The sequence below is a fragment of the Protobothrops mucrosquamatus genome, unplaced genomic scaffold (assembly GCF_001527695.2).
Source record: "Protobothrops mucrosquamatus isolate PMUCROS unplaced genomic scaffold, P.Mucros_1.0 scaffold479, whole genome shotgun sequence".
In the NCBI taxonomy this organism is placed as follows: domain Eukaryota; kingdom Metazoa; phylum Chordata; class Lepidosauria; order Squamata; family Viperidae; genus Protobothrops; species Protobothrops mucrosquamatus.
The window spans coordinates 470917-496092 of NW_015386799.1; the positions used below are offsets into that span (position 1 = coordinate 470917).

General features: G+C 37.9%; 1 protein-coding gene across 1 annotated transcript in view; it reads left to right on the forward strand.

The window, feature by feature from the left end:
• Positions 1-11572: 11572 nt before the first annotated feature.
• CCAR1 (cell division cycle and apoptosis regulator 1) overlaps positions 11573-25176 on the forward strand; it is a 35705-nt gene continuing 22101 nt past the window's right edge. Inside the window, exons 1-6 of the mRNA XM_015816663.1 lie at positions 11573-11656; positions 14526-14632; positions 20253-20422; positions 22058-22102; positions 23452-23484; positions 24572-24765. Of these exons, the coding sequence (XP_015672149.1) occupies positions 14560-14632; positions 20253-20422; positions 22058-22102; positions 23452-23484; positions 24572-24765 (515 nt within the window). The 5' untranslated portion in view covers positions 11573-11656; positions 14526-14559. The remainder of the gene's footprint in view (positions 11657-14525; positions 14633-20252; positions 20423-22057; positions 22103-23451; positions 23485-24571; positions 24766-25176) is intronic.

The following is a 25176-nucleotide window of genomic DNA, read 5'->3' on the forward strand; positions in this document are numbered from 1 at the left end:
AAAATTATTTCCATGCCATGGTCTAAATTATATAATATTATTGAAGCTAAATCGGTGAGTTTAACCAGTCCCAATTTGATAGGGCTGTGTGTATGGGGGAACCAGACCTTGAGTCCAAATAATAAATTAATTAAATCACCTAGCATCCATTTGTCCTAATGACAACATCTTAATTTTAAACATTACAGGACTATGTCAGGCTTTTCTTTTTTGTATGGTGTAGTTATTTGAATTAGCCAATTGTTATCATATTATGAGCCTTTGTGAGTAAACGCACCCTGTAGTTTATATACAAGAATGAAGCTATTTACTAATAATCCAATTTAATCAGGGCAGTCATGAGATTAACTTTTGATTTTACATCTCTCCCTCTCCTTTTCCCCCTCCGTGATGTACATAAGTGCCACCAGAATAACCAGAAATAAAATATTTGTGATAACATACCTGATAATATCTTGCAGTGGTGCTATAACAAGTAAATGTCTAGATCTGCTTTTTTTTTTAAACAAAATCTAGACATGGTGCTTTTATTATTAAATGTCTACTCTTGTGTATTTAATCTGAAACGGTAATTAAAAAAAAGTTGATACATATAGCTTGTCCCAGCCTTCTCCAAAGTATTCGCTGACTATTGGAATGGAAGTAAAAAAACACATTAAAGGCAGTAGGTTGGGGAAAACTGGCTAACTCTTTGTCACCTATGATTCTGAAGTTCAGAAAGTGGAATTTATCTCCGTTACTCACATAGCCCAGTTGTGTAATATTAGACATTCACACTGGTGTAAGACTTCAAGACCACCATCTTCCCCAGCACACCCATGCTGGACCTTCTCCACTTCCTCCATCCAAATGGGCAATTACCCATATTTTTATCTAGCAGTACAAATACATTTTTAGGTAAAGTGAAGATTAAAACAGCATGTTTGACTGCTGCTTGATGTCTGTCCCTTCCCCGTCTCTGATTTAATAGGTGATTGATGCCATTATTGGTGATGCTGATCATGTTAAATGATATGTACGTATATCGGGCAAGACTGGTGCTAGATATCTTTATGTTTGCCCATTGCATTTCCACTTTTGACAGCTGAATACACACAGACATAGACAAATTTCAGCTTGCCGATACTGTAGATATTAGAGAAATTTTCCTAAATTACTGAATATTAAGATTTAGAGATGTTTTGCTAAAATCAGGAGTGAGCAATCCAGCAAATTTCACTGATTTTGGTGAAGGCTGAGAAAGCTCAAACTGTTGTGATCTATAATTTTACAAAGAGGTACCCTCCGAATACCATAGAACATGGCTTTCAAACTTAATTTTGGATCAGATCTTCATACTTCTTAGTCACAATACCATTAGCAATCTTTATGCAACAGCTTATCGAACAATCTGAGTCAGAACATTTTAGAAAAGTATATAAAGAGAAAAACAACCCAATCTTTCTATTTTTAAAACAAACTTTGTAAAGAAAACAACCCATATGCTGCATTTTTCTTAGTTCAAAGATTATGATTAGTTCAAATACAGAATATGTAACAACTGTAAATAATAAAAGTCAATATTATATCATTTTCTACCAGCAGTTTTTCTGCTTCTTGGATATATATATTAATTGGTATGGTAATTTTGTGTGCCTTAGATTTACATTTTAAGAACTGTATATTTTTTGTGAACCTAAAATTTATTAAAACATAATAGCTGTCATTACAATAAGTATGGTGAAATCATCCAGCAACTCATCTGTACAGTTTTTATTTTAATTTAATCATCCTTTCTAGTAATTCTGAGGGGAAAATCCTGGGATAATCCTTCACTGTGCTCAACCCCTCTGTCAGTTATAATTTCTAGTTGTATGCTTTTTAGTTTGCCAATCTCTTTATGTTTATAATAAGTCCAATTGAACATAATGGGTTCATTTCTGAATGAATGTATGCAGGGCGGTATTATTACCACTTGACATTTATGGGGCATACACTACTAATAAATTGTTTAGGATTAAATTTTGATTCCTTTTTCTATAGGTACTACAGCAGAAAATTCAAATTGTGGCAATAGTAGAAAAATAAAGTTGACTCAAACTATGAAGATTGGGCATTTCTAAGTAGAAGATCTCTAATTACTATGCTTGAGTATTTAGTGTTTTCCTCTGTATACCTATAGAAAATGTACTGCTATATTTGCTAGCAGATACTAGCTCTTAAACGACAATGCTCAATAGGAGAACCACATGTCCACCTAAGAGGTAGGCAACCTCGTCTCTTTTATGACTCGTGGACTTCAACTCCCAGAATTCCTGAGCCAGCATAGCTGGCTCAGGAATTCTGGGAGTTGAAGTCCACGAGTCATAAAAGAGACGAGGTTGCCTACCCCAAGGTTTATGATCTATTACATGGAAGTCCATAAAGTGTATTTGCATAGAATGAATTAAAAATGGAAATGTATGATTGTTTTTAACAGCTAGTAAATGTTTCATTAGATACATCAGGTTACCCAAACATTGGAAACATTACTGCTGAAATTAAGAAATATTGTTAAAGTTTTGTCTGGGTTCAGCCATATATTTTAATTATCACAAATTTGTAAAAAAAAAACCACAAAAAAACCACAATACTGCTCACAAAATGATGGCTGCATCTAAAAGGTAATGTTTCTCGTTGTATTATCTCACTTAATTGCTGTTTTACCAGCCAAAATCCATCAAGCATGTATGCAGAGTGAGAATATATACTGTATATACAGTTGTAAGTTATTTATTGTAGCATTTCAAATATTTATCATAGACACTGATGTACTTTGTGAATTAGCTTGTAGCAGTGAAGATTTATGACAGGGGTCTTCAAACTTGGCCCTTTTTATGACTTGTGGACTTCAACTCACAGAATTCCTCAGCCAGGTGGCTGAGGAATTCTGGGAGTTGAAGTCCACAAGTCATAAAAGGGCCAAGTTTGAAGACCCCTAATTTATGATAACTTTACCTACTTTGTAAGAGCAATTCTTTGGGCAGTTGCAAGCAGCAAAACTTTCAGGCCACCTGCAGTAGCTTGAAGACCAGTATGGTCTAAGGTTCAATGTGGCCGTCGAGTTGCCAGAGACCCAGAAAGGAAATCAAATGCATAGTTTTCAAGATTTATTGAAACAAGACTCTATTGACGAAATTGTCTGTAAAGAATACACTTGAAGCATCTAATGATTTTGGTCCTGTGATGAATGCAGGAGAGTTACTTAAAATTTAACAACTACCATTTCAGACATTCAGACCGTGAGCCCTTCAGAATGAGAAATATCAAAGCAGTTAATTGTCAGAACATACTATAACATGTCTTTAAAAATGCTGTATTTAAAAAAAAAGGATTTAAAAAACCCAGGAGTTACAACATCTCTAAAGCAGGAATTTTCAAACTTTGCAGTGCCATGTATTCATAATCTGCATTAAACAACACAAATTAACTGCACCGAAACCCTTGAAAAATGTAGTGATTGTGACTGACAGAAAAATATCTCCCACATAAAAAAGTCCTTTGAACAGAATGAATTTCTTGATAATAAGATGTTGCAATATTTGCTCCAAGTTGCTTTAATGAAGAGGCAAGTAGTTTGAGATCCTTGAGCAAGCATGATGGAAATACTAATGCTTAAAGTATTTCCCTTTTTAAATTTCCTATATATTACGTAGACAGTTGAAGCAATTTGAAAGGCTTTGCTAGTTAACAGCCATCAACTGCAATCCTAAACTCACAAGCCACACTTAATGCAATATTATACATAGAAATATCAGTTACATGTATCTATTAAATAGGAAACCATAGAAGGTAAAATTTTCATTAGGAGCTTAAACATTCTTTGCAGTCAACTTTGTGTAGATGACTTGTTTGTTTCAGATATATTGGGGTGAGCCTCATAGTCATAGAGTCTATTGAATCCTTTACAGACTGGCACTAAGGTATTTTTAACCTTGGTTTGGTACACTCAGATGAATGTGACAACTGATATTGTTCTCCATTGAAATAGTGCTTTGTTCTTACTGTTTTTGACTTATTTCTACTTGCCCTACTGCATCTTTTCCATTCTGCTTAGAAGTATCCTTGCAACAGGCAGAATGTTTTCTAGGATAGTGTTTCCTGAAATCATCAGATATAGTCATATAGTTGCATCTCCTATGTCAGTGATGGCGAACCTATGGCACGCGTGCCAGAGGCGGCACTCAGAGCCCTCTCTGTGGGCGGGCACGCCATCGCCCCAGCCCCGCCTCCCCCATGGCCCCTCCTCACCAGCAGCCTCCCCGGAGGAGAATCATCCCTGAGCAGCGCAGCCAAGAACATGGCAGCCAGACAGCGGGGACACTGCACTCGCGCCCCATCGCGCAGATGATGCTGCAGGGCGTGGGTGGAGGGCGTGGCTGCCATGGCACTGCTGGGCTGCTTGGGCGATCTGCGGCGGGCCGAGGAGGCGATGGGTGGCCCTGTGGGCGGGGTGGGGGCGGAGCGGGGACGGGCTGCGGCGAAGGGGTGGGCGGGGAACAGGGCCGGTTTTGGGGCACTCGGTCTCTAAAAGGTTCGCCACCACTGTCCTATATATTAAATACCAGTCCTTCTTTAACTTCACTTTGGTACATTATTTCTAAAGAAACAAACTTAAAAAGATGCCATGTCTTGCAAAAGCATCAACTTACAGATTATTATCTAAATTCAGCCACGCATTAGGAGTTTTAGCTCTCTACAATTACTGTGCATTATCTACTTTTCACATTTATCTTGACCTTCATGATCTCAGTCTAATAAAAGTGACTACACTAGTTAAAAACTAAGAGGATCAATGGAATTTCAGCTAACCCTGTCATTGACTGCATTGAGAGGAAAACATAATTTGGATTCAGCTCTGGATCGGGTCTACAGTGATATGCTATTTGTTTTGAGTAGCCTCCATTGTTTGAAGACCTCAGCTTTTCTCTCTTTGTTAGGGAAATAGTACAGTTTTTTGGCCCTTCAAATGTTAATTTCAGTTTTTCATCACTAAGTCAAACTTAGAATGTAATCAAGGAGTATAGAAAAGCTGCTTCTACCCCATCAATAAATTGTTTAAGAGCACACTGTGATATTATTAATTAACATTCAGATGCAATCATTTCCTTTGAGTCTTGTCATTCAGTTATACAATGTGTTGCTTAGGGCCCTGGTTAAAAAGCACAGTGACATTTATTAATTGAATTCACATTCACAACTGTAGTGACCAATCCATTGTCATATGTACATTTACTCACGGAATGGGACTTTGCACTTCACTCTTTTCCTGAATTTATGTTAGGTTGTCCTCTAGCCCCCTGAGCAGATTTGAGGCTCAGGAAAGGTTAGAGTGGAAGGGGAACCAATTGTTCTCTTCACTCGCTGACTCAAAGCTTTACTGACATTTGAAGAGATTAACTGGTTAGGACAGATGAAATATTGACTGTGAGTACAAAATCTGTGCTTGTTTTGAAAGAGCATTTGGAGTGCTTGGAAAGTATTATTTCATCCTCTTTCTTCAAATTAAAGGTGATGCACCTGGATTCTCTTATTTTTCGAATATGCCTTAACTGTATGAGCAGCAAAATACTTGTCTTATTAATGTTTTACATCCAAGGTTGAAGAAAAATCTATTCATATTAAAACTGGATAAATGTGTGCCAGGGAAGATAAAGTTCTATGCGCTTGTTATGGTATTCTACAAATAAGAGCACAATCGAATAGCAAAGCTCCATTACTTCTAACTGCATAGGGGTATGCACTGAAAGGATGAGCGTGAGCTAAACCAGGGTAGAAATTTGAAATTGAAAAGCTAACAGAAAGGCCATCCTATCTTTCATGAAGACAGATGGGATGTTGAAAAGTTAATGTATCTGCTTTTTCTCAGTAGCACTGGGTCAACTATGTTCCTTTATCCAGAAATATTTCTCAGCAAAGTCCAGAATAAAAAGAAGCTGAATTTAAGGATATACTGTATTTTACTCTTTATGAAGTTGACAGTTGAGGAACATTTTAAACAGCAAGGGAGACTTTTTTCCCCATCCCATAAATTGAATGAAAGTAGATTAATAGCTAATAAAAGTACTCTACATGCCCAAACAAATAAGGTTTTATCCTTTCGTTGGACATAACTGCATAGGGGGTGATTCTTCCAAATTACCTGTACAGTTAGAGATAATTGTAATTTTAAAACTGTTACCTATAGATAAACCTCCATTATGCTACTGACATACTTGTAAATCATCAACTATCAAAAAAAGTATAGCTGCAAATCAGTTTAGAGCAGCATGATCATAATTCCATATTACTGTAGCATGAAAAACAATTTGCATATACAGTAATTTACTACAATTCATGTAAGCCTAAGAAAATGTGGAATTTTCATGTATAAGCATCAGTTATCTTTACCAAATTTCCATGTCACTGTAATAAGTACCTATAACGTTTTCATCTTACATCCAGTTTGAAGGCTTTTGGCATAAATGCAATGCTGAAATAATATAATAAAAAGAAGTCAAATGTGCAATCCATAAGGAATTACTTTCCTTGGTCGTTTTTGTTCCCATCTCTTCTCATCATATACTAGATAGATTTCTCTCTCGTAAAAATTAAAGTGATTAAAATCAACAGCTCAAAATGTATGTTTATTGCTACAGACATAGCCTGCTTTGCCGACAGAACGAATGTGATAATGGATTTGTATACAAGATTGTTAATTAAATCATACCAGTAGAATGTGGAATTTTGCTGAAATTTTAATGTTTGGGCAACGTTGAAAAGATATGCTGCCAAAAATGTTTTCTTTGGCTTATATTTCCCTTAAAAAAAGATTTATATTACTTAATTCATGCCCTATTGGTTAAAAGGTTAAAAAAAAGTAACTATCTTCCATGCTATTCACCCACTGATTTCATATGAGGGTAATAACAATATATATCTATACATACATGTGTATGTATATATATTCCTTCTGTCCCTCCAGATAGCAAATCATGAAATGACTATGTTCGGTCCTAAAAAGCAAAATATTGCTGATGAAGGATTGCTCCAAATTTTTTGTATATTCAGGTATAAGCCTCTCGCATGAAGCTTGTTTATGTACTCCATGGCTCAATTCTGGGGAATTTCTATGTTACACGATTAATAATGGGCACAACTCTCACTTTGCCTTTTGCATAACTGCTTCTGCATGTAACCATCATACGTAATGTTCCAAGTATACAAAATAAAGAAGAGTCCTACTCTTGTTAACAGGAGTTTCATCCTAGTAAATATATTCTTGCTGAAAGTAGAATTAAAACTTGTGGAGTAGTGGCCTAGATTTTGCAAGTACAAGCTCATTTAATTGAATGGTTTCTGAGACAACTGAAATCCTTCACTGGTCAAAGTTCATTTGAAAAAGGAATACAAGATTAGAGTGGTATTTAGTTATAAAAGTACATGCTTTATAATGAGGTAGTGCATATAATTAGATTCCTGCTATAATTCCCATATGTCAAAATCTTTACATGGCAAAAATGCAAAACTAGAATAAAGTGTGAATGTCATTTAATCGTTTTAGCAAAAGATGGCAGATCTAAGGCTTTGTGTTTTATGTCCCTTAATGCTGAATGTATTTGTTGCCTAAGACTCTAAAACAGGATATGTTGGTCATGTTTTGTAATATATGCATTATCATTACAAGGAAATATTTTGTTATTAGATTTTTTTTTTAAATCATTTATTTCAAGATATTGGGAAACTTTAAAAAAAAATCAAATGGTGGTGTATTTCAGAAGTAAGGCTATTATGTAGAGCAGTGTTTCTCAACCTTGGCTTTTAAGATGTAAACGCTGCTAAGGTTGAGAAACACTGATCTAGAGAGGTAAGCGGAGCAAAGCTGCTCAAGTTTCAGAAGCTGTTGAGCATAAAAAGAGGTTCACTGGATTTTATTTCAAATAATCTGAACTAAATGTGCAGTCTGGAAACACAAATAGTGACAAGCAGCCAAATTACAAGCATGTTTAATCAAAATGTGCTGCTGAATTCAGTGGGGCTTAGTAATTCCCAAGGGAGTATGCTTAAGAATGCAGCTATGCAATTGGATCTGCTACATCAGGGGTCCCCAATCCCCACACTACACGGATTGGTACCGGGTCCATGGCCTGTTAGGAACTGGGTCACACAGCTGGAGGTGAACAGAGGGCGAGCGAGCAAAACCGAAACCAGTTCCTGGTGCCAAAAAGGCTGGGGACTGCTGTGCTACATGTTTACACATAGGTAAATCCCCACAAATTCAGTGGGACTCACACTGGAGTAATTGTCCATAGGATTCCACTTTGTATCTGTAAATGAAGATGGGCGTACGTATATCTAGTTAAGAGGTATTCCGCACTAAGATATGTGAGGGGGAATCTTAAAGTGTTTGATGAAGGATATAGTTTGACTCACTTTCTAGTTGTGTTGGAGAAATGCTCTGTTAATAAAAGTTGCATAGGATCAAGGTGTGCGTCCCTTTGATTTCAACTGAATTTAGCTGTGACTAATCTTTGCTAGACTGTCTCTGAAATGTAAATCGGTATCAATGGCACCAGCAGTAACTTCAGTTTTAATAATGTTTAAAAAATGAAATTGGAAAGTATTATGCTAAATAAGAAAAAAAAAACTTGAGCTCTCTTGTTGAGTACTATTTCTTGTATTTGTGTGTGTGGTATGTGTGTTTAATAAAACTGAGGTGCGTATTTATTTTTTATCATTTAACTTAGACTTCGATTTTTTTCTCCTTTAAACAATCTACTATATTAAGAAAATCTAATGGTGGAAAAAAGAAAAGGCAGACACATTTTTACCATTTACCATTGTATTTAGTTTATAATAAATGGAAGAAAAGCACTTCACTATTTCACAATACTTACAGGAAAAAGAAACTATTTCATTATTTGGGGAGAGAAATACATTTTCAGACAAGGGAACATTTACCAGCAGTACTTGAAAAGTGTGAGTTATGACTGCATGTTACTTGAAAGATCATACTAAGCTACTCTTTGGTGCACAGCAGTTGTATATGATTTCTTGTTTATGTAGCAAGATGCATTGAAATTGTATTGAAACATACATGTAAGAATTGTTATTGTGGAGATGGTTTGTTCTGTTTTTTATTCTTCTTGTGTATGTCCTATCTGTTTAAACCTTAAATGTTTCTTTATCCTGCCTTCTGAAAGGCAGGATAAAGTTGCTGTCATTGCAAAATGTATTTTAATTTTTTGTCATCGCTTTTTCCAAAAACAAAATTACAAACTGTATCATTCCTGATAATACAGAACATTGTGGATGGTTTCAAATAAATTTTATACTTCTATTTTGCGTGTGGTTTTTAATTTTTCCTTCATTTAAGTTCACTTCTTTCCACTAGAGGACTATATCTAAAAGCATGTTCATATCAGTGAAACAAATGAAATCTAGCAATAGCAATACATTCTCTTTGATTTCATTATTACTGTTCTTTGAATCTTGTTCTAAGAGAAGTGATCTAGAGGAATTAAATGGTACAAGTGGTTATCTCTTATGATTTCTCTGGTTCAGCTCTCTGTTTAAAGAATAGGCCAGCTAGGTTTGGTCAGTTGGGAACACTGGTACTAAGGATCTTACTTCGAACAGTCACTAAACAAACTTGTAAGTCGAGGACTACCTATACTGGTGTTTTGTACTCAAGACAACAGAGCTTTTACGGAACTATTAAAGCAGTCTATCATTTTTATGCCTCTAAGGATGGAAAATGAGAAGCAAAGTAAATGCTGTAAAAGATGCAACCCGCTGAAAAATGCAATATCCCTACTTTTTTCAGAAAACCAAAGAAGACAAGTACAGTAAACAGTGAATGTGAGTGAAAATGTCAGCATTTCTTCTTCAGCCAACTTTATAACAAAAATGCATTTGTTGCAACCCTCAGAAAGTGATTTTTAATCAGGTATGAACCTTGGATTAACCCAATGGAAAGTAGCCTTTCTTCAGCTTATTGACTTGTCAGTGACAAGGTCTCTTAATGTTTTGAGATCCATGGGTGTTTTGAAATTAAGAACTCTGCCATCAGTGAGCATCACAAAATGGTTGCAAGGGGAATGAAAAGTCAGCATCCTAAAATACTGCAGAAAAGACAAAACAGTAAAAGTTGGACATAAGTAAAAAAAACCATTAATGTTTGATTGATCCCAGTAAACACCATCTAGTTAAAGTTACATTGATGGTACTTCATGTGATGCACGTGAATAATGCACAGCAACATGAACGGGTGGAAAGCAGTCCCTGCAATTTTTTTGAAATATAAGCAATGATGAATGTGAACTTTACACTGAAATGATTAATATGCATAATGAGGATGTCCTTGAAAAATTTATAAAAATTGCAGTTTCAGTACAAAAGCACTATGGAACTACACAGCATATCTTGTAAGAATTTAATACAATACTAGTCAAATAGTTTGGGATGAGAGTGTTTGAAAGAACATTTTCCCAGGTGCACTTCTGAAATAGGAGATAGCAGGAGAGATATTGCAGTCACTATTCTTCAGGACTTCTTTATTTCCCAATTTTTGGGTTTTCTGTTATTTAAATGTTTCTTAATTATTTTAATTATCTTTAATGAAATGTTAAGATTTTCTTGGTTGCTTTTTTCCTGTAAACTTGCTACTTGGAATTATTAATGCAGTTTTAGAACTTTTATGAACATGACAGATTAATGATATCTGATAACGGATTACTCAACTGAGCATTGTTTGTTTACTCAAAGACTGACAGCAACATTTTAATATTGGTTCTAATAATGAATGCATCTGTGTTTAGAATAGTAGTTAATATTTATTTAATGAGAATAACCACTGTCACCTAGCCAAATAATCATATGTATTCAACGTTTCACTTTCTTGGGTTCTGTTTATTTGCTCCATCTTGCATCACAGTTGCACTTCAGAGTTAAAATTATATATGTTAAAACCATGCAATATCTTAAAAGGAAACACAAAAAAGCAACAGCAACATAAAATAAATATTAGCATAAAAATACCGTGGAAGGGATTAAAAAGTCAGAGGAGCATGGATTTTCACTGGAGGATTCTTAGAGCATTGTTTTCAACCTGGGCAATTTTAAAATGTGTGGACTTCAACTCCCAGAATTCCCTAGCCAGCATGAATTCTGGGAGTTGAAGTCCACAAGTTGCCCAGGCTGAAAAACACTGCCTTAAACGGAGCTGAAACAACTTAAGTTCTTGGACGTGTTAAACGGCCGGTGAGCAGTTGCGCAAAAAGTATCATTTTTTTCCTCTGCCCGGAAGTAAAATACACACTTATCACTTGTCTCAATAACAAGATGGTGGCAAAACATAGGCCACGCAACCTCATCAACAGCTTTCGCGAAATTAACAAAATGCTTCCTTCGACGCATGCGCCAGCGCCGCTCCGTTCTTTGTTTTGGAGACCGTAACCCAGCCTTCCGGAGCACGTGCGGGAGGGGAGAAAGGCGGCCTGGCTTTGCAAACGTCACTCTTGTGCGCGACGGCGAGCTCGCCCAACTCCCCTCGCCCCGCGCGCGTTCTCTCTGCGCCTGCGCCGTGGCTCTTCGGCCTGAGGGTGCTGCTGAAGGAGTTTGAAATGGCTTCTCCGAGTACGTCTTCGGCCCTTTTCAGGTAAAGAGCCGGGAGGAGAGCGGGGAGAGCGATTTTATTTGGGCGGGAGACGGGAGGGCCGGGCGGGTGCTTTCGGGAAGAGGGGAGGCCTTCGTGTTCCCTCAGAGCAGGCTTGGGCGAAGAGCGCGGGAGGAGCTCTCCTGAGGCGGCAGGCCTCAGTCCCGCATTGTGGACGGGCCGGATGGAGGCGGCGGGCCCGGGGTTCTTCCCCCCCCCTCTCCGCTAAGGACGCTCCCCTGAGCAAGGCCGGAGGCAGATCTGACCCAGGCCCTTCGGAGGCCTCCCTTTGCCCTTCGTAGTCCTTCCGCGGAATCTTTGCGGGCCGGGGCGATGCACCAGCAGGAGAGTTCTTCTTTGTTAACTCTCTCACAGTCATTCCCATCCCACAAATTCACAGCTGAGTGCCTTTTCTTTGTGTGGGTTGATTCCCCCCCATGTTTTTACTCAAAGGGAAATTGGGACTGAGTGAATCAGGCGCGCTCTATATCAGTGTTTCTCAACCTGGACCATTTTAAGGCATGTGGACTTCAACTCCCAGAATTCCACAGCCAGCATTGCTGGCTGTGGAATTCTGGGAGTTGAAGTCCACGTGCCTTAAAATGGTCCAGGTTGAGAAACACTGCTCTATATATACTGCGCGGACCAGCACAGCCTCGCTTCGTTTTCAATGAGCGTGAGAACCTTCCAGTTCTGATTCTGAATTTTTGAACCCCTGTTTTTGTTTTTTTTATTATTTCTCTCCTATTTTGTAGGACTGTCGGGCAGTGGATGTTGTGTTTCACGTATAAACGGGTGGTGATGATAATGCGCTTTCCTTAAAGCAGGGTTTCTCAACCTTGACCATTTTAAGGCATGTGGACTTCAACTCCCAGAATTCCACAGCCAGCAGTGCTGGCTGTGGAGTTCTGGGAGTTGAAGTCCACATGCCTTAAAATGGTCAAGGTTGAGAAACCCTGCCTTAAAGTCAGCTGCTTTCTTGGTTTATTTTTTCTTTAAGCTCAACTTTCTTTTGTTTAGAACAGGGGTTCCCAACCAGGGGAGCGAGACGATATTCCAGGGGGTGCGAAAACTTGGCTTTTCAAAATTATAGCGTATGTGCATAATTCGTTGCTGTTGTTTTGAACTTTTGTAAGGGGTTCAAGAATATATCAGAAGCGTTGTAGGGGTGCGGGGTATAGAAAAGGTTGGGAACCACTGGTTTAGAAACTTCTTTAAGTCATTTGTCTACGCTAGCATCTCTTAAGTCAGTGGTTCTCAACCTGTGGGTCGGGACCCCATTTGGGGTCGATCGACCAATTCACGGGGGTCGCCAAGCAAGGCTGTCCGCCATTTTTTTCCCCTTTTCTGGCGGGTGCCTTACTTCCCTTGGGCTGGGCCAGCTGGTGGTCGGCCTGCTCCGTCTCTGCCGCTTGCCAGCTATGCCTCGGCCGGCGCAGGGGGCGGAACCACGCATGCGCGGCGCTCCCGGGCAGGGAAAGTCCTCAACTTACGACCGGTTTAGTCCTCGACTTATGACCAGTTTAGTCCTCGACTTACGACCGGTTTAGTCCTCGACTTACGACCGGTTGGGGTCGCGGCATTAAAAAGGTTGAGAACCACTGTCTTAAGTGCATCTGGATGACATGATTGGTAATTGCCACACCATTATTATTGTCGATGATACTGGGGGGGATTTATATGGGATACTTATTTGCTTAATGACTGAGCTAATTTCCTAGATTTGCATGACATAGCAAATCACCAAGTGACCACTGGGGCTTCGTATACATGGTTACATATGTTTGACTACTTTGTTGTCGCTGGATCATACCGGAGATGCATTTTCTTACTAGAAGAACAACTTACAAGTGTTCTTGATGATTCACTGATGGTTGAAAGTTCACTTGATGGTTATACTCTACCCGTTACTGATAAGATTTTGTGCATTTGTGTTATAAGTAGAACTAAATGTGAGAAACAAAGTTTATTTGTATTTTTCACTGGAAATATTTATGATCGGCTTCCTATGACATCTGGTTTGTCATACTTGTCATGGTTTCTCTTATTAGAGCAAACATAGTTGTCTCAAAAGTAATTTTTTCCCCCAAAAAAGCAACTGGACTGTTTTTATCCTTGAGGAAGAAGAAGAAAATGGGTTTTGATGGGGGGGGGGGAATGGAAGGATAGGTATGGAGTGATCCAGTACCTATCCTTCCATTTCTACCACCACCACCATCTGAACTGATGAAGCTACAGTCCGTTTGCCTTTTGAAGAAAAAAGCACCTTTGAGACAACTATGGATGAATCAGAATCTCCACAGACATAGGACAAACCTAGTTTTAATCTGTAAGGCTCTTCATATACTGGCCAGATTATTTGTAAGACCACCTGTCTCCAATTGTCTCAGCTTGTTCCAAGAGAATCCAGCAAGAGGGCATACTTCAAGTCCCTTCTCCCCTGGCAGAATCCAGGGGACAGACCTTCTCTATTACAGCAGCTGCCCATGGAACGTCATCCGTCCCCTCAAGGGTTCACATGGCCCCTATCCTCTCAGCACTCTGTACAGTAAAATCCGCAATACTTGGTGCTTCCCCTGTCATTAGCCACCACGCAAGATGAAACTGTCTAGAATAAAATATTTTTGAATAGACTGTACAATGGCTGGCCTTGACGGTTATGTTTCCTTTTATTTTGTTCTGTTTCTCTTTTGCTTTCCTGCTTCTGTACAATTGGAAGATGTCCAGAGTCGCTTTACAACTTGGGCAGCCATATAAATCAAATCAATGTAAATGCATATGTACGTCACATATAGATAGCTAATTTGTCCACTAGTCAGGAATTAGCTGCATGTTAAAATACTAATGGTCAGTGCTTTTTTTTTTTTTAAAGAAACTAAACTGGCAGAAGAATTGTACCTCTCATAATGGCACAGTTCGGAGGACAGAAGAATCCCCCATGGGCTACTCAGTTTACAGCGACAGCAGTTTCTCAACCAGGTTAGTTTGCACTTTCTTAAACAATAACTGCTGCTTCTGACTCCTTTCTGACTGAGTAAATGGAAATAAAAGAAACGAAAAATATTTTTAAGTGAATTGAAAATAATGCAGATGTTAATTTTGAATAGGAAATAAGTTGCACTGATGAATGTCTGACATTTGTGAAGAAGCAGTTGTAAGCTTTTATATCAATATTTACTTATGATTCTGTTTTTTTTCTTGATTTTCTCTGATCAGGAAATCTCTGAAATAGACATGCTATTTCTTAATTATTTTTTCCCATTTTATTTTCACAATCCCCCTCTTCTGTTCTATTTTATTATATAACAAAAATGTGCTTAAATATCCCTTAAAATACCTCTATTTTCTGCTTCCTATCTATTTTAGATAGTGATATTCAGTTATACAATTGAATCTTGTCAAATATATAACAGCACAAACATAACATTCAATATTATCTTATAGATGAACTGCTTAAAACCTGAAGGCTGTATTCACAAGCTAAACTCATTGAATTGTGGTTTGTTTTAACAATGATTTATTTAAGCAAGCCATGATAGCTTAGTTCCAGCCAATAGTCTTTCGGAAGAAGAGAGTGAACAGGAACAGGATTTTTATCTGGTGCTGCATCAATTTGTAAAGCTGTTCAGATGCATTTAAGGAATGCTGCTTGACTTTATGGCTAAGACTGTTTTTTTTCTGCCTGAGTGTGATATATCTTAACTTGTAAGTATATGTTCTATGTCAGGGGTCTTCAAACTTGGCCCTTTTATGACTTGTGGACTTCAATCCCAGAATTCCTCAGCCAGCATGCCTGGCTGTGGAATTCTGGGAGTTGAAGTCCACAAGTCATAAAAGGGCCAAATTTGAAAACCCGTGTTTTATGTGGTGGTGATTTATAACTGCAGTTGATCAGCTGATCAAACATCCATTTTGCTCAGGCAAAAGCTTAGCTCTGACCAGCAGTCTTGAATGTTTACATGCCCAAAGCTGATAGTCTTATCTGAAGAGAGGGCCATTTAAAGTTTTTGTATAGAGTGTCACGGTTATGACTATTTGCTTATTAGATATAAATTATGGAGTTATATATTATGCAAAAGCTCTTGACTCTCAGACAGCATACATATTTCCTTGAAAACAAGGTGGCCAAGTTGGAGATGTTTAGCAGATATTGATTGACTTTCAGAATGATATCACCTTTGTTGTTAGGGAGAGTGAAGAATTCAGGGAAGAACATAATTTTGAAGAGAGCAGATGTTTCTGTAGGACACCGTTTTTGTATCATGAACCTATATCCTCTCGTGCTTGCAGAGTTTGTGGGTAATTTGATAATTAGAGAATTGTGTTTGCTTTAGGCATGTTTGCTTTACCATCATGACAAACAATCTAGGTGGGGGGAGGGGGGACAGGTAATGAGTTTTGTATTTGGGGTCTTTGTATGCTGCCCAGAGTCACTGTGAATTGGGCGGCCTTATAAAATTCCTTAATAAATGGAAAAATAAATAATCAGGATAATTCTCAGGAGAGGGTAATAGCTGTACTTCACATTGGCAGTAATGACATTGAAAAGTGTGGTTGACAGTCCTAGAAATTAAATTTGGGGGGCTAGATAGCAGATTGAAATCCTGAGTTGTGAACGTGGTTCCAGAAATGTAACCTATTCCGCATGCAAGGGTAGCTAGACAAGTGAAGCTTAAGTTTCTCAAGGTATGGATGTAATAATTTATATTTGTTTTGCACTGGAGAACTTTGGGGTGGAGGGGGCAAGCCAAATTTGTACAAAAGAGACTAATCCAATTTGAACTGAAATGAAACCAGGTTGCTGACACATAGCATGAGAAAGGTGATAGATCAGCTTCATTGTAGGGTTGCACATGATTGAAAATACTGAAATAGGGCCATTGTTCGAAATGGGTTAATGGAGGGATATGATAGAAAATGCAGGGGCTATTTTGCATCCTTGTGGCCCAGTGATCACTGGTTGAGCAAGCCAGTAAAAGATACTTTGTTATATCTTATCACCAAACACTTTGGGTCCTTATTTAAATAGACATTTTCCCACAATCAATCTAAAGTCAAAGCATCTATTTTTTTTCCTGCAAAAGGCATGGCCTGCACGTGACACATCCGGCCCGTGGGCCGCCAGTTTGGCATCCCTGACTTAGTGTTTTAAATAATCAGGAATTCATGAACACAACATGTGATTTGCACAAGCATGAATAACTTTAAAGGGGTTTAATAAAAGCAGGGAGACCTAATCTATCAAGAGTTATTCATTTATTTCCTTATCTTTATTTTTGTTTGTGTGTGTGTGTACCATTTCACACACAATGGTTTACACTTCCATGTTTTATTTAGCTAATACAAAAAAAATACCAAAAACTTCAATACATTTTAGATTACATATTTTTCAACAAGAAATAAGAGTGTGGTGGAGAGGAGCATGGTGGGTCACGAGAATAGGACCCTGGGCTGACAATTAGCAGGCTTGTCTTCGAGACCCAGTTGCTGCCGCAGGATTGGTTGAGCTCCCATCACATGTTCCAGCTCCTGCCAACCCAGCATTTCTAAAGTGGGTGACCACGAGTAGATAGATGGGTACCACTTTGGTGGCCAACTTAACGGAGACATGAAAGGAGCCACAACTGCATGCCCTCTGGGCAACGGTGATGTCACCATTCAATCCTTTCAATCTAGAAGTACTTCGTTGCTCCTGACACAAATATGGTAGTAGTAACTGGAAATAATATTTCAGAAATGACTTTATTGAATTTATAGAGAAAAAATCTGAATAAATTGTTATTACAGGTGCAGTGAAATTAAAGCTTTATTTAACTATGTTTCAACAGTGTTCCATTTGGGAAGGAAGTTATTACATGCATTATTTTCAGTGACATTATAAGTTCAATATTTTCAGCTATTTGTTTTCTTTTGAAGCTTATCTTACTTGTTATTGTTCATTCTTGGAAAAATAAACGTGTGGCTTCAAATAATCAGCAGTTTGCGGAATTCATCAGATTAGCTATGGACAATTGTGATAAGTTATGGCTTCCATCCATTGAAATATTTACTGTACAACTTTGTGTATGTATGTCTTTGTGTGTGTGTGTGTGTGTGTGTATTTGTGTATGCAAACCAAAAGACCCAGTAACTCCAGAAGAAAAAACAGGAGTCATCTACAACATACAAAGTAAGAATTGCAACAATCACTATGTGGGACAAACAGGCAGAAGACTGGCAGAACGCACCATGAACACCAACTGGTAGTCAAAAGGCATGATGAAAATTCTTTAATTTCACAACATATAGACAGATTTAACCATAGTTTCAATTGGGAAAATGTGACAATCCTAGACCAGGCCAAATCCAAAACTGCCAGGGAATTTCTAGAAGCCTGGCACTCTGACAAATCAGCCATCAATAGACACATAGACATTAACAACATCTATAGATGTTGCATACAAAAGAGACAATCAACTAGCCCAAAAGAGAAAAAGACTCCAGCACCTCCCCACCAATAATCAGCATTCAGATCAGCATAGATTAACTCCAAGGTCAACTTCAAAATTATATATACATAATTTTATATGTTCTTTTTCTTTGGGGGATTTTTGAATTTAGTTAACTTTTTACTTACTTTAGAAGATTGTTACTTCTCTATTTCAATCAGCATACCTCCAAATACTACAAACAGTTCTCATTTAGCCGCTCTTACTTTGTGATCATTCACCATTACAACAGTGATGAAGAAGTAACTTTGTGATCAGTCCTCTCATTTACAAGCTTTGTAGGTTTGAAAAGCAAGGGAAAGCTGAACTCAGAGTGTAAGCACAGTTGTGTTTTTTCTTTGCGATTGTTTCACTTAATGACCAAATTGTGGTTGCTAAATGAGGAGTACCTACAGTTGTAGGAAAATATCAGCAGGAGAAGCATATGTCATGAGAGAGACCTTGGAGTCCTAGTGGACGATCACTTGACTATGAGCCAGCAGTGTGCAGTAGCAACCAAAAAAGCTCATACAATCCTAGGTTGTATAAACAGAGGCATAGCATCAAGATCACACGAAGTACTAGTACCACAATATAAAACCCTAGTAAGACCATCCCTGGAATACTGCAGCCAATTTTGGTCACCATATCACAAAAAAGATGTTGAGAGTTTGGGAAAAATTCAGAGAAGAGCAACTAAGATGATCAAAGGCCTGGAGACTAGAACATATGAAGAACGACTGCGTGACTTGGGTTTGGCTAGTCTAAAGAAAAGAAGAAACGATAGCAATGTTCCAGTATCTGAGGGGCTGCCACAAGGAAGACGGGGTCACATTATTCACCAGAGCACCAGAGGGCAGGATGAGAAACAATGGTTGGAAACTGATTAAAGAGAGAAGCAACCTGGAATTAAGGAGAACTTCCTGACAGTGAGGACAATTAACCAATGGAACCAATGGAACAGGTTGCCTCCAGAAATCGTGGGCGCTCCATCACTGGTGATTTTTAAGAAGAGACGAGACAGTCACCTATCTGAGATAGTATAGGTTCTCCTGCTTGAGCAGGGGGCTGGACTAGAAAACCTTCAAGGTTCCTTCCAGCTCCTGTTCTGTTCTAGTCTAGTCTAGTCTAGTCTATTCATTTCCTGCTTACAAGCACCTATTGTAAAGTATAGTTTTGGCCACTGTTAAATACAGAATTTTGGAATGAAGTAAGCCTTGATCTAATCCAGCAAGTTTAATTATGTTCTTATGGTTCACATCATGGTGAATATAAGCCATTGTTTACAGACCATAACATTTGTGCACCAATGATGTTCACTGGCCTTTCTTATATTTTATTTCTTAAGGCCTATAGTTATTTCATTTTAATCAATTAATGTTTCAAGGCTAAATATTCAGCAAAGAGATAAATACATACAATGCTTGAGTGTCTCTGGGATCATTTTAGACATATGTGAACACATGTACAGCATTGCACTGTTTTTTTAAAGAGTACTTTGCAATACTGTCTATTAGAAAAAGATCTGTCATTTTATGCAGATGAACAACAACGAGGAGAGAGAAAGCCACACATTAACATGAAGTTGTAGATGAATAAAAAAGATTATAAATAGATGGAACTCATTTCAGAAAGCCTATTTAATTAGTTTGAAACAATTTTCTCTGCTGTGATGCTCACTTAAAATGTCAAACCCTTTCCTAAACTAAGTTGACAAGGCTATTTGGCCTTCTGCAATAGCATTTCCATCAGAAAGCAAGTGATGTGTTGAAATAAGATATTTCTTCTAAACCAAGGTACTGTACTCACTGGGCACATTGTAAGAAGAATTGAATTCAATGCAATCACCTGAATTTATATAGGGCGGTCATTAACTCTACTGTAAGAACAGGCCTAATATATCAAATTTGCATTCCATGTGTAAGTAAATACATATTTTGCCAGCATTGTACATTCAGCACTGTCTATTAGACAAGGAAATATTTTTGTTTCAATTTTAAATTAAAGTTTCACCTTTCAAGATGCAAAGAAGAGTCAGTTCTACAACATTTTGCTGCTATTAAATCTAGATTTGACTTGAAACCCCACTAATCAGAATTAGGATTTCCTAATGCTCAGCTCTCTCCTTTCAGCTCCTCTGGGTGTACAACAACCTTCACTACTTGGAGCATCTCCTACAATATATACACAGCAAACTGCATTGGCAGCAGGACTCAACACTCAAACACCAACGAACTATCAGCTCACTCAGACAGCTGCTTTGCAACAACAAGCTGCAGCTGCAGCTGCCGCATTACAGCAGGTAAAAGGAACAATTTTTCACCCAATGTAACCACTGATAATGTCAAAGAATAAGCTGCAAAATTGGATAATTTTGATTTGGGGGCAAGTACTGCATTTTAAGTCTGTGCAAGTACAATAGGGACCTTCTGTACCTTTTGGAGAACATATTACACGTTGCTACTTAATAAGATTCTGCAAGTTTTATCTACCATGGCAATTAGGAAATAAACCTCCATTTGGTTATCAGTGACAGTCTCTCGCAGATACAGAACCTTTATTATACACATTAGAAAACTACAACATTATATTTTCGACATAATCATTCAAATTGAGGCACTTGTCCTAATGTCTTACATCAGGGGTAGTCAACCTTGGCTCTTTTACGACTCGTGGACTTCAATTCCCAGAATTCCTGAGCCAGCTTAGCTGGCTCAGGAATTCTGGGAGTTGAAGTCCACGAGTCGTAAAAGAGCCAAGGTTGACTACCCCTGTCTTACATGTTTGAAATTCCTTAGTAGTAGTCGCTCGGCGCCAAATCTGGGCTATGGGAGGGGGGGTGATCAAAAATATCCCAACGGAACTGCTTCAAAAGTTCTTGGGTGCGTCTAGCGGTGTGCGGGCGAGCATTATCGTGAACCAACACCACACCGGAAGTGGTGCCATAGAAAATTCCACCAAATGTGAAGATGCCAAAGGAGTACCACTAGTGAAGTTCATGGCGCGCGGTTGGACCATCCGTTCAGAAGTCTACTGTGAAATGTTACGAAAACTCAGATGAGCCATCCATAACAATCGTTGGGGCATGCTGACTTCCGGTGTGGTGTTGGTTCACGATAATGCTCGCCCGCACAACACTAGAACTTTTGAAGCAGTTGGGATGTTTTTGATCACCCCCCTTACAGCCCAGATTTGGCGCCGAGCGACAACTACTAAGGAATTTCAAACCTTGTAAGATGTTATAACAAGTGCCTCAATTTGAATGGTGATTATGTCGAAAACTAATGTAACGTTGTAGTTTTCTAATGTGTATAATAAAAGGTCTGTATCTTTATCTGTGTCTGTCATTGCTAACCAAATGGAGGTTTATTTCCGAATTGCCCTCGTAATCTGCTTTGAGACCCTATTTTCAGCCAGAAGTAGTTTGAGCCTAAAACTTGACTTAGTTCATTTAGAAGTGTGATTTTGGAAACCGAAAGCCATACACAAGCTTTAAACAAAAACATTCAAGGATATGGCTTCCTTCTTCCCAAATAACTGATGTAAATTAAACAGAATAACAGGGACTGTTAAATTAACATTCATGCTTTTGGGCAACTGCTGTTCATTTTATTAAACTTGTGTTCCGTGCATGACACATCCATTCATGTTGTAGAATCTAGAGTGATATTTGAGGAAAAATATTTTCTGTATTTCAGTTCAGTTTTATGTACCTAGTAAAATATTACCAATGTTTTGTTGATCTAGAACAATAGCTTAATGTTATTTTAGATGTAATTATCTAAAATTGTATGGCAGTATAGTTATATATATAGTTATACTTATAGTTATAATTATATATATATAGTTATATGTACTGTATATAGTTATATAGTTATATATGTGTGTGTGTGTCTCTCTCTATATATAGTTATTCACAATTTGTATGTTTTTTCAGCAATATTCCCAACCCCAGCAGACCCTCTATAGTGTACAACAGCAGGTTTGTATAATTCTTTATGGTTATTTTGTTGAGTCTGAATTGGGCTGGGCAGGCTACCATAAAGTATATTTTAAACAAAGCACATTTATATTGTTGCCAAAAAAAAACCCTATACTGACAAGTCATAGGAGTCCAATGTGACCCAAAGTAGACTTTTTAAGTTAAATACAGGTAATCCTTGACTTACAACAGTTCATTTAGTGACCATTCAAAGTTACAACGGCAATGAAAAAAGTGACTTATGACCTTTTTTCACAAGGCCGTTGCAGCATCCCCGTGATCATGTGATCAGAATTCAGCTGCTTGGCAACCGATTCCTATTTATGACGGTTGCAGTGTCCAGGGGGTCATGTGATCACCTTTGGTGACCTTCTGACAGTCAACAGGAAAGCCAGATTCACTTAACGACCATGCTACTAATTTAACAACTGCAGGGATTCACTTAACAACTGGGGCAAGAAAGGTCATAAAATGGAGCAAAATTTCTTTAACAAATGTTTCAATTAGCAACAAAAATTTGGTCAATTGTGGTCATACATTGAGGGCTACCTGTGTGTGTTTAAACCAGGGGTCTTCAAACTTGGCCCTTTTATGACTTGTGGACTTCAACTCCCAGAATTCCTCAGCCAGCGTGCCTGGCTGAGGAATTCTGGGAGTTGAAGTGCACAAGTCATAAAAGGGCCAAGTTTGAAGACCCCTGGTTTAAACCCATGAAAGGCTTATTTATATACAGCACCTCTGCTTGCTGTATCAATAAGCATTATTTGTCATTGGTTTAGTCCCTTTTTATATGCTATTGAATAATGAATGCATGAAATAGATATATTTAGCTTATATTGAATAAAAATTATAGTGAAGATTTGGAAAATATTGCTATTTTGATAGTTGGAACATTTTTAAAAAAAAATAAAAAAATGTTAGCTTTACTTATGTGAATGTTGCAGTCTGTGTGCATATACAATTAGTTTTATAAGGCAAACCCGCTGTCATCAGCATTATTGATTTTTTCCCACATAGAATAGTAAAGGGAAGAATATGGTTTTAATGCAACAAAGGAAATATTTTCCTATCCTTTAATGAAGGCTATTCTTATTCCTTTGTCTCTAGTTTTCCCTTTGAAGAGGTAGAACAATTCAACCTAAAGTGGGAAATGTTAATAGTTACATATTAATTTAGTATTTAAAATACAATGTTATATATGTTTTCATGGAATTTGTAACCTGTTTGCTGTGCAATGGTAGAAAGCAGGCATAAGCAATGTAATATTTTGCAGTATATTATACATGTAAATACAGGTGAAATCAAAAAGTATGCAGCATAAAAACTAATTATCTTGTTTATTTTTTAAGTTGCAGCAGCCTCAGCAAACACTTTTAACTCAGGTTAGTTAGCTTTTTAAAAATTCTCTTGTCATAAAACATAATGTGAATATGTGTGTAAGTATGACAGATTTTGCAGTGTAGTTTGTATATAATATTTTGATTAAACCCTTGGATATATTTTTTCTAGGGCAAATATTATCCCATCTTTATTTTGTATATAATGCGTTCTACTTTTTCCCAATACGGTGTTACTTGGAAGAATTAGTTTTTTTATGTTGAGTAGTTCATATTTTAAAATAAAGTATCAGATATATTTGACAGTTTTAAATTTTTAATAAAACAGAATTAACTTCCAAATATTATTGTTTGAATTTCAAACAATATCATCATTTGAAAATATTTTTAAGTTGTTTAAAAAATGAAATTAGTATTTTTTTTTAAGAGCACATTGCCTTCACTTTGTAAACACCAGAATGCTTAATGGTTAAAAATAATTATTTTAATACATAACACGCCCCTTCAGAAAAATGCAGGTATATCTTTACAAAGCTGGATGAAAAGGCATTTAGGCGACTAGAATAAGTGTAAAAATTACTACAATATGTGGTTGAATTGGCAATAACAAAATAAAATAGTAAGTGGGACAAAATTTGAAATCTGAAAATGCTTTTGTGTGGAAGATGTTTAGATGACAAAGATTAAGCTTTCTTTTTTAGCTTCCAGGTAATTATTGATGCCAGTTGTCTTTTGTCTTAAAGACAAAATGCACACAGTGAATGTCTCATGTATGATGTTTACCTGCTTACAAAATTACAACGTATGCATCAATGGATGCGTCACAAACCCAGCCTGCTTACCGGACAGCCGTTTCTCCAAAATCCTCCCCTCTGGCGTTGGTTTGTAGGAAAAGGCTGCCTTACGTGCAGGTTGGATTTCTGATGCATTGGTTGACCTACCTGAGATTCTTGTGGTTTACAGACAGGGAAAAAATATATACTTTTTCACACGGTCATCCTGCCCCCTTTGTGCTTCTGATAGATGCCGTTCCATCACTTGGTACCACTCATTACCAGAATATTGGTTAGTTCCTAACATTTCGAAAGCTCTAAGTGCTTATATGGCTTCCCGCTTCATTTTTTTTATTCAGCCAGCTGTGGCATTGCCAACAAGCCTTAGCCTCTCTACACCTCAGCCAGCAGCACAAATAACTGTTTCGTATCCAGCGCCACGGTCCAGTCAGCAGCAGACCCAGCCCCAGAAACAGCGGGTCTTCACTGGGGTGGTTACCAAGCTCCACGACACTTTTGGTTTTGTTGATGAAGATGTGTTCTTCCAACTCAGGTAGGCTAATCTCTGGTTTGTACATAATTGATGGCAACGTGAATTACGAACTGGTTTTTAGTAGTGAACAACGCCCCTGATGCTTCCAAGATATATACAGAAGGGTGCAGACACAGGTTATTTTTTTTCCTTTACTTAATTGGTTTGGTTTTTTAAAATCCTTAACTCAGTGGTTCTCAACCTGTGGGTCGGGACCCCATTTGGGGTTGATCGACCATTTCATGGGGGTCGCCAAGCAAGGCTGTCTGCCATTTTTTTTGTCTGCCATTTTTTTTGTCTGCCATTTTTTTCCCCCTTTTCCGGTGGGTGCCTTACCTCCCTTGGGCTGGGCCAGCTGGTGGTCGGCCTGCTCCGTCTTTGCCGCTTGCCAGCTACGCCTTGGCCGGTGCAGGGGGCGGAACCACGCATGCG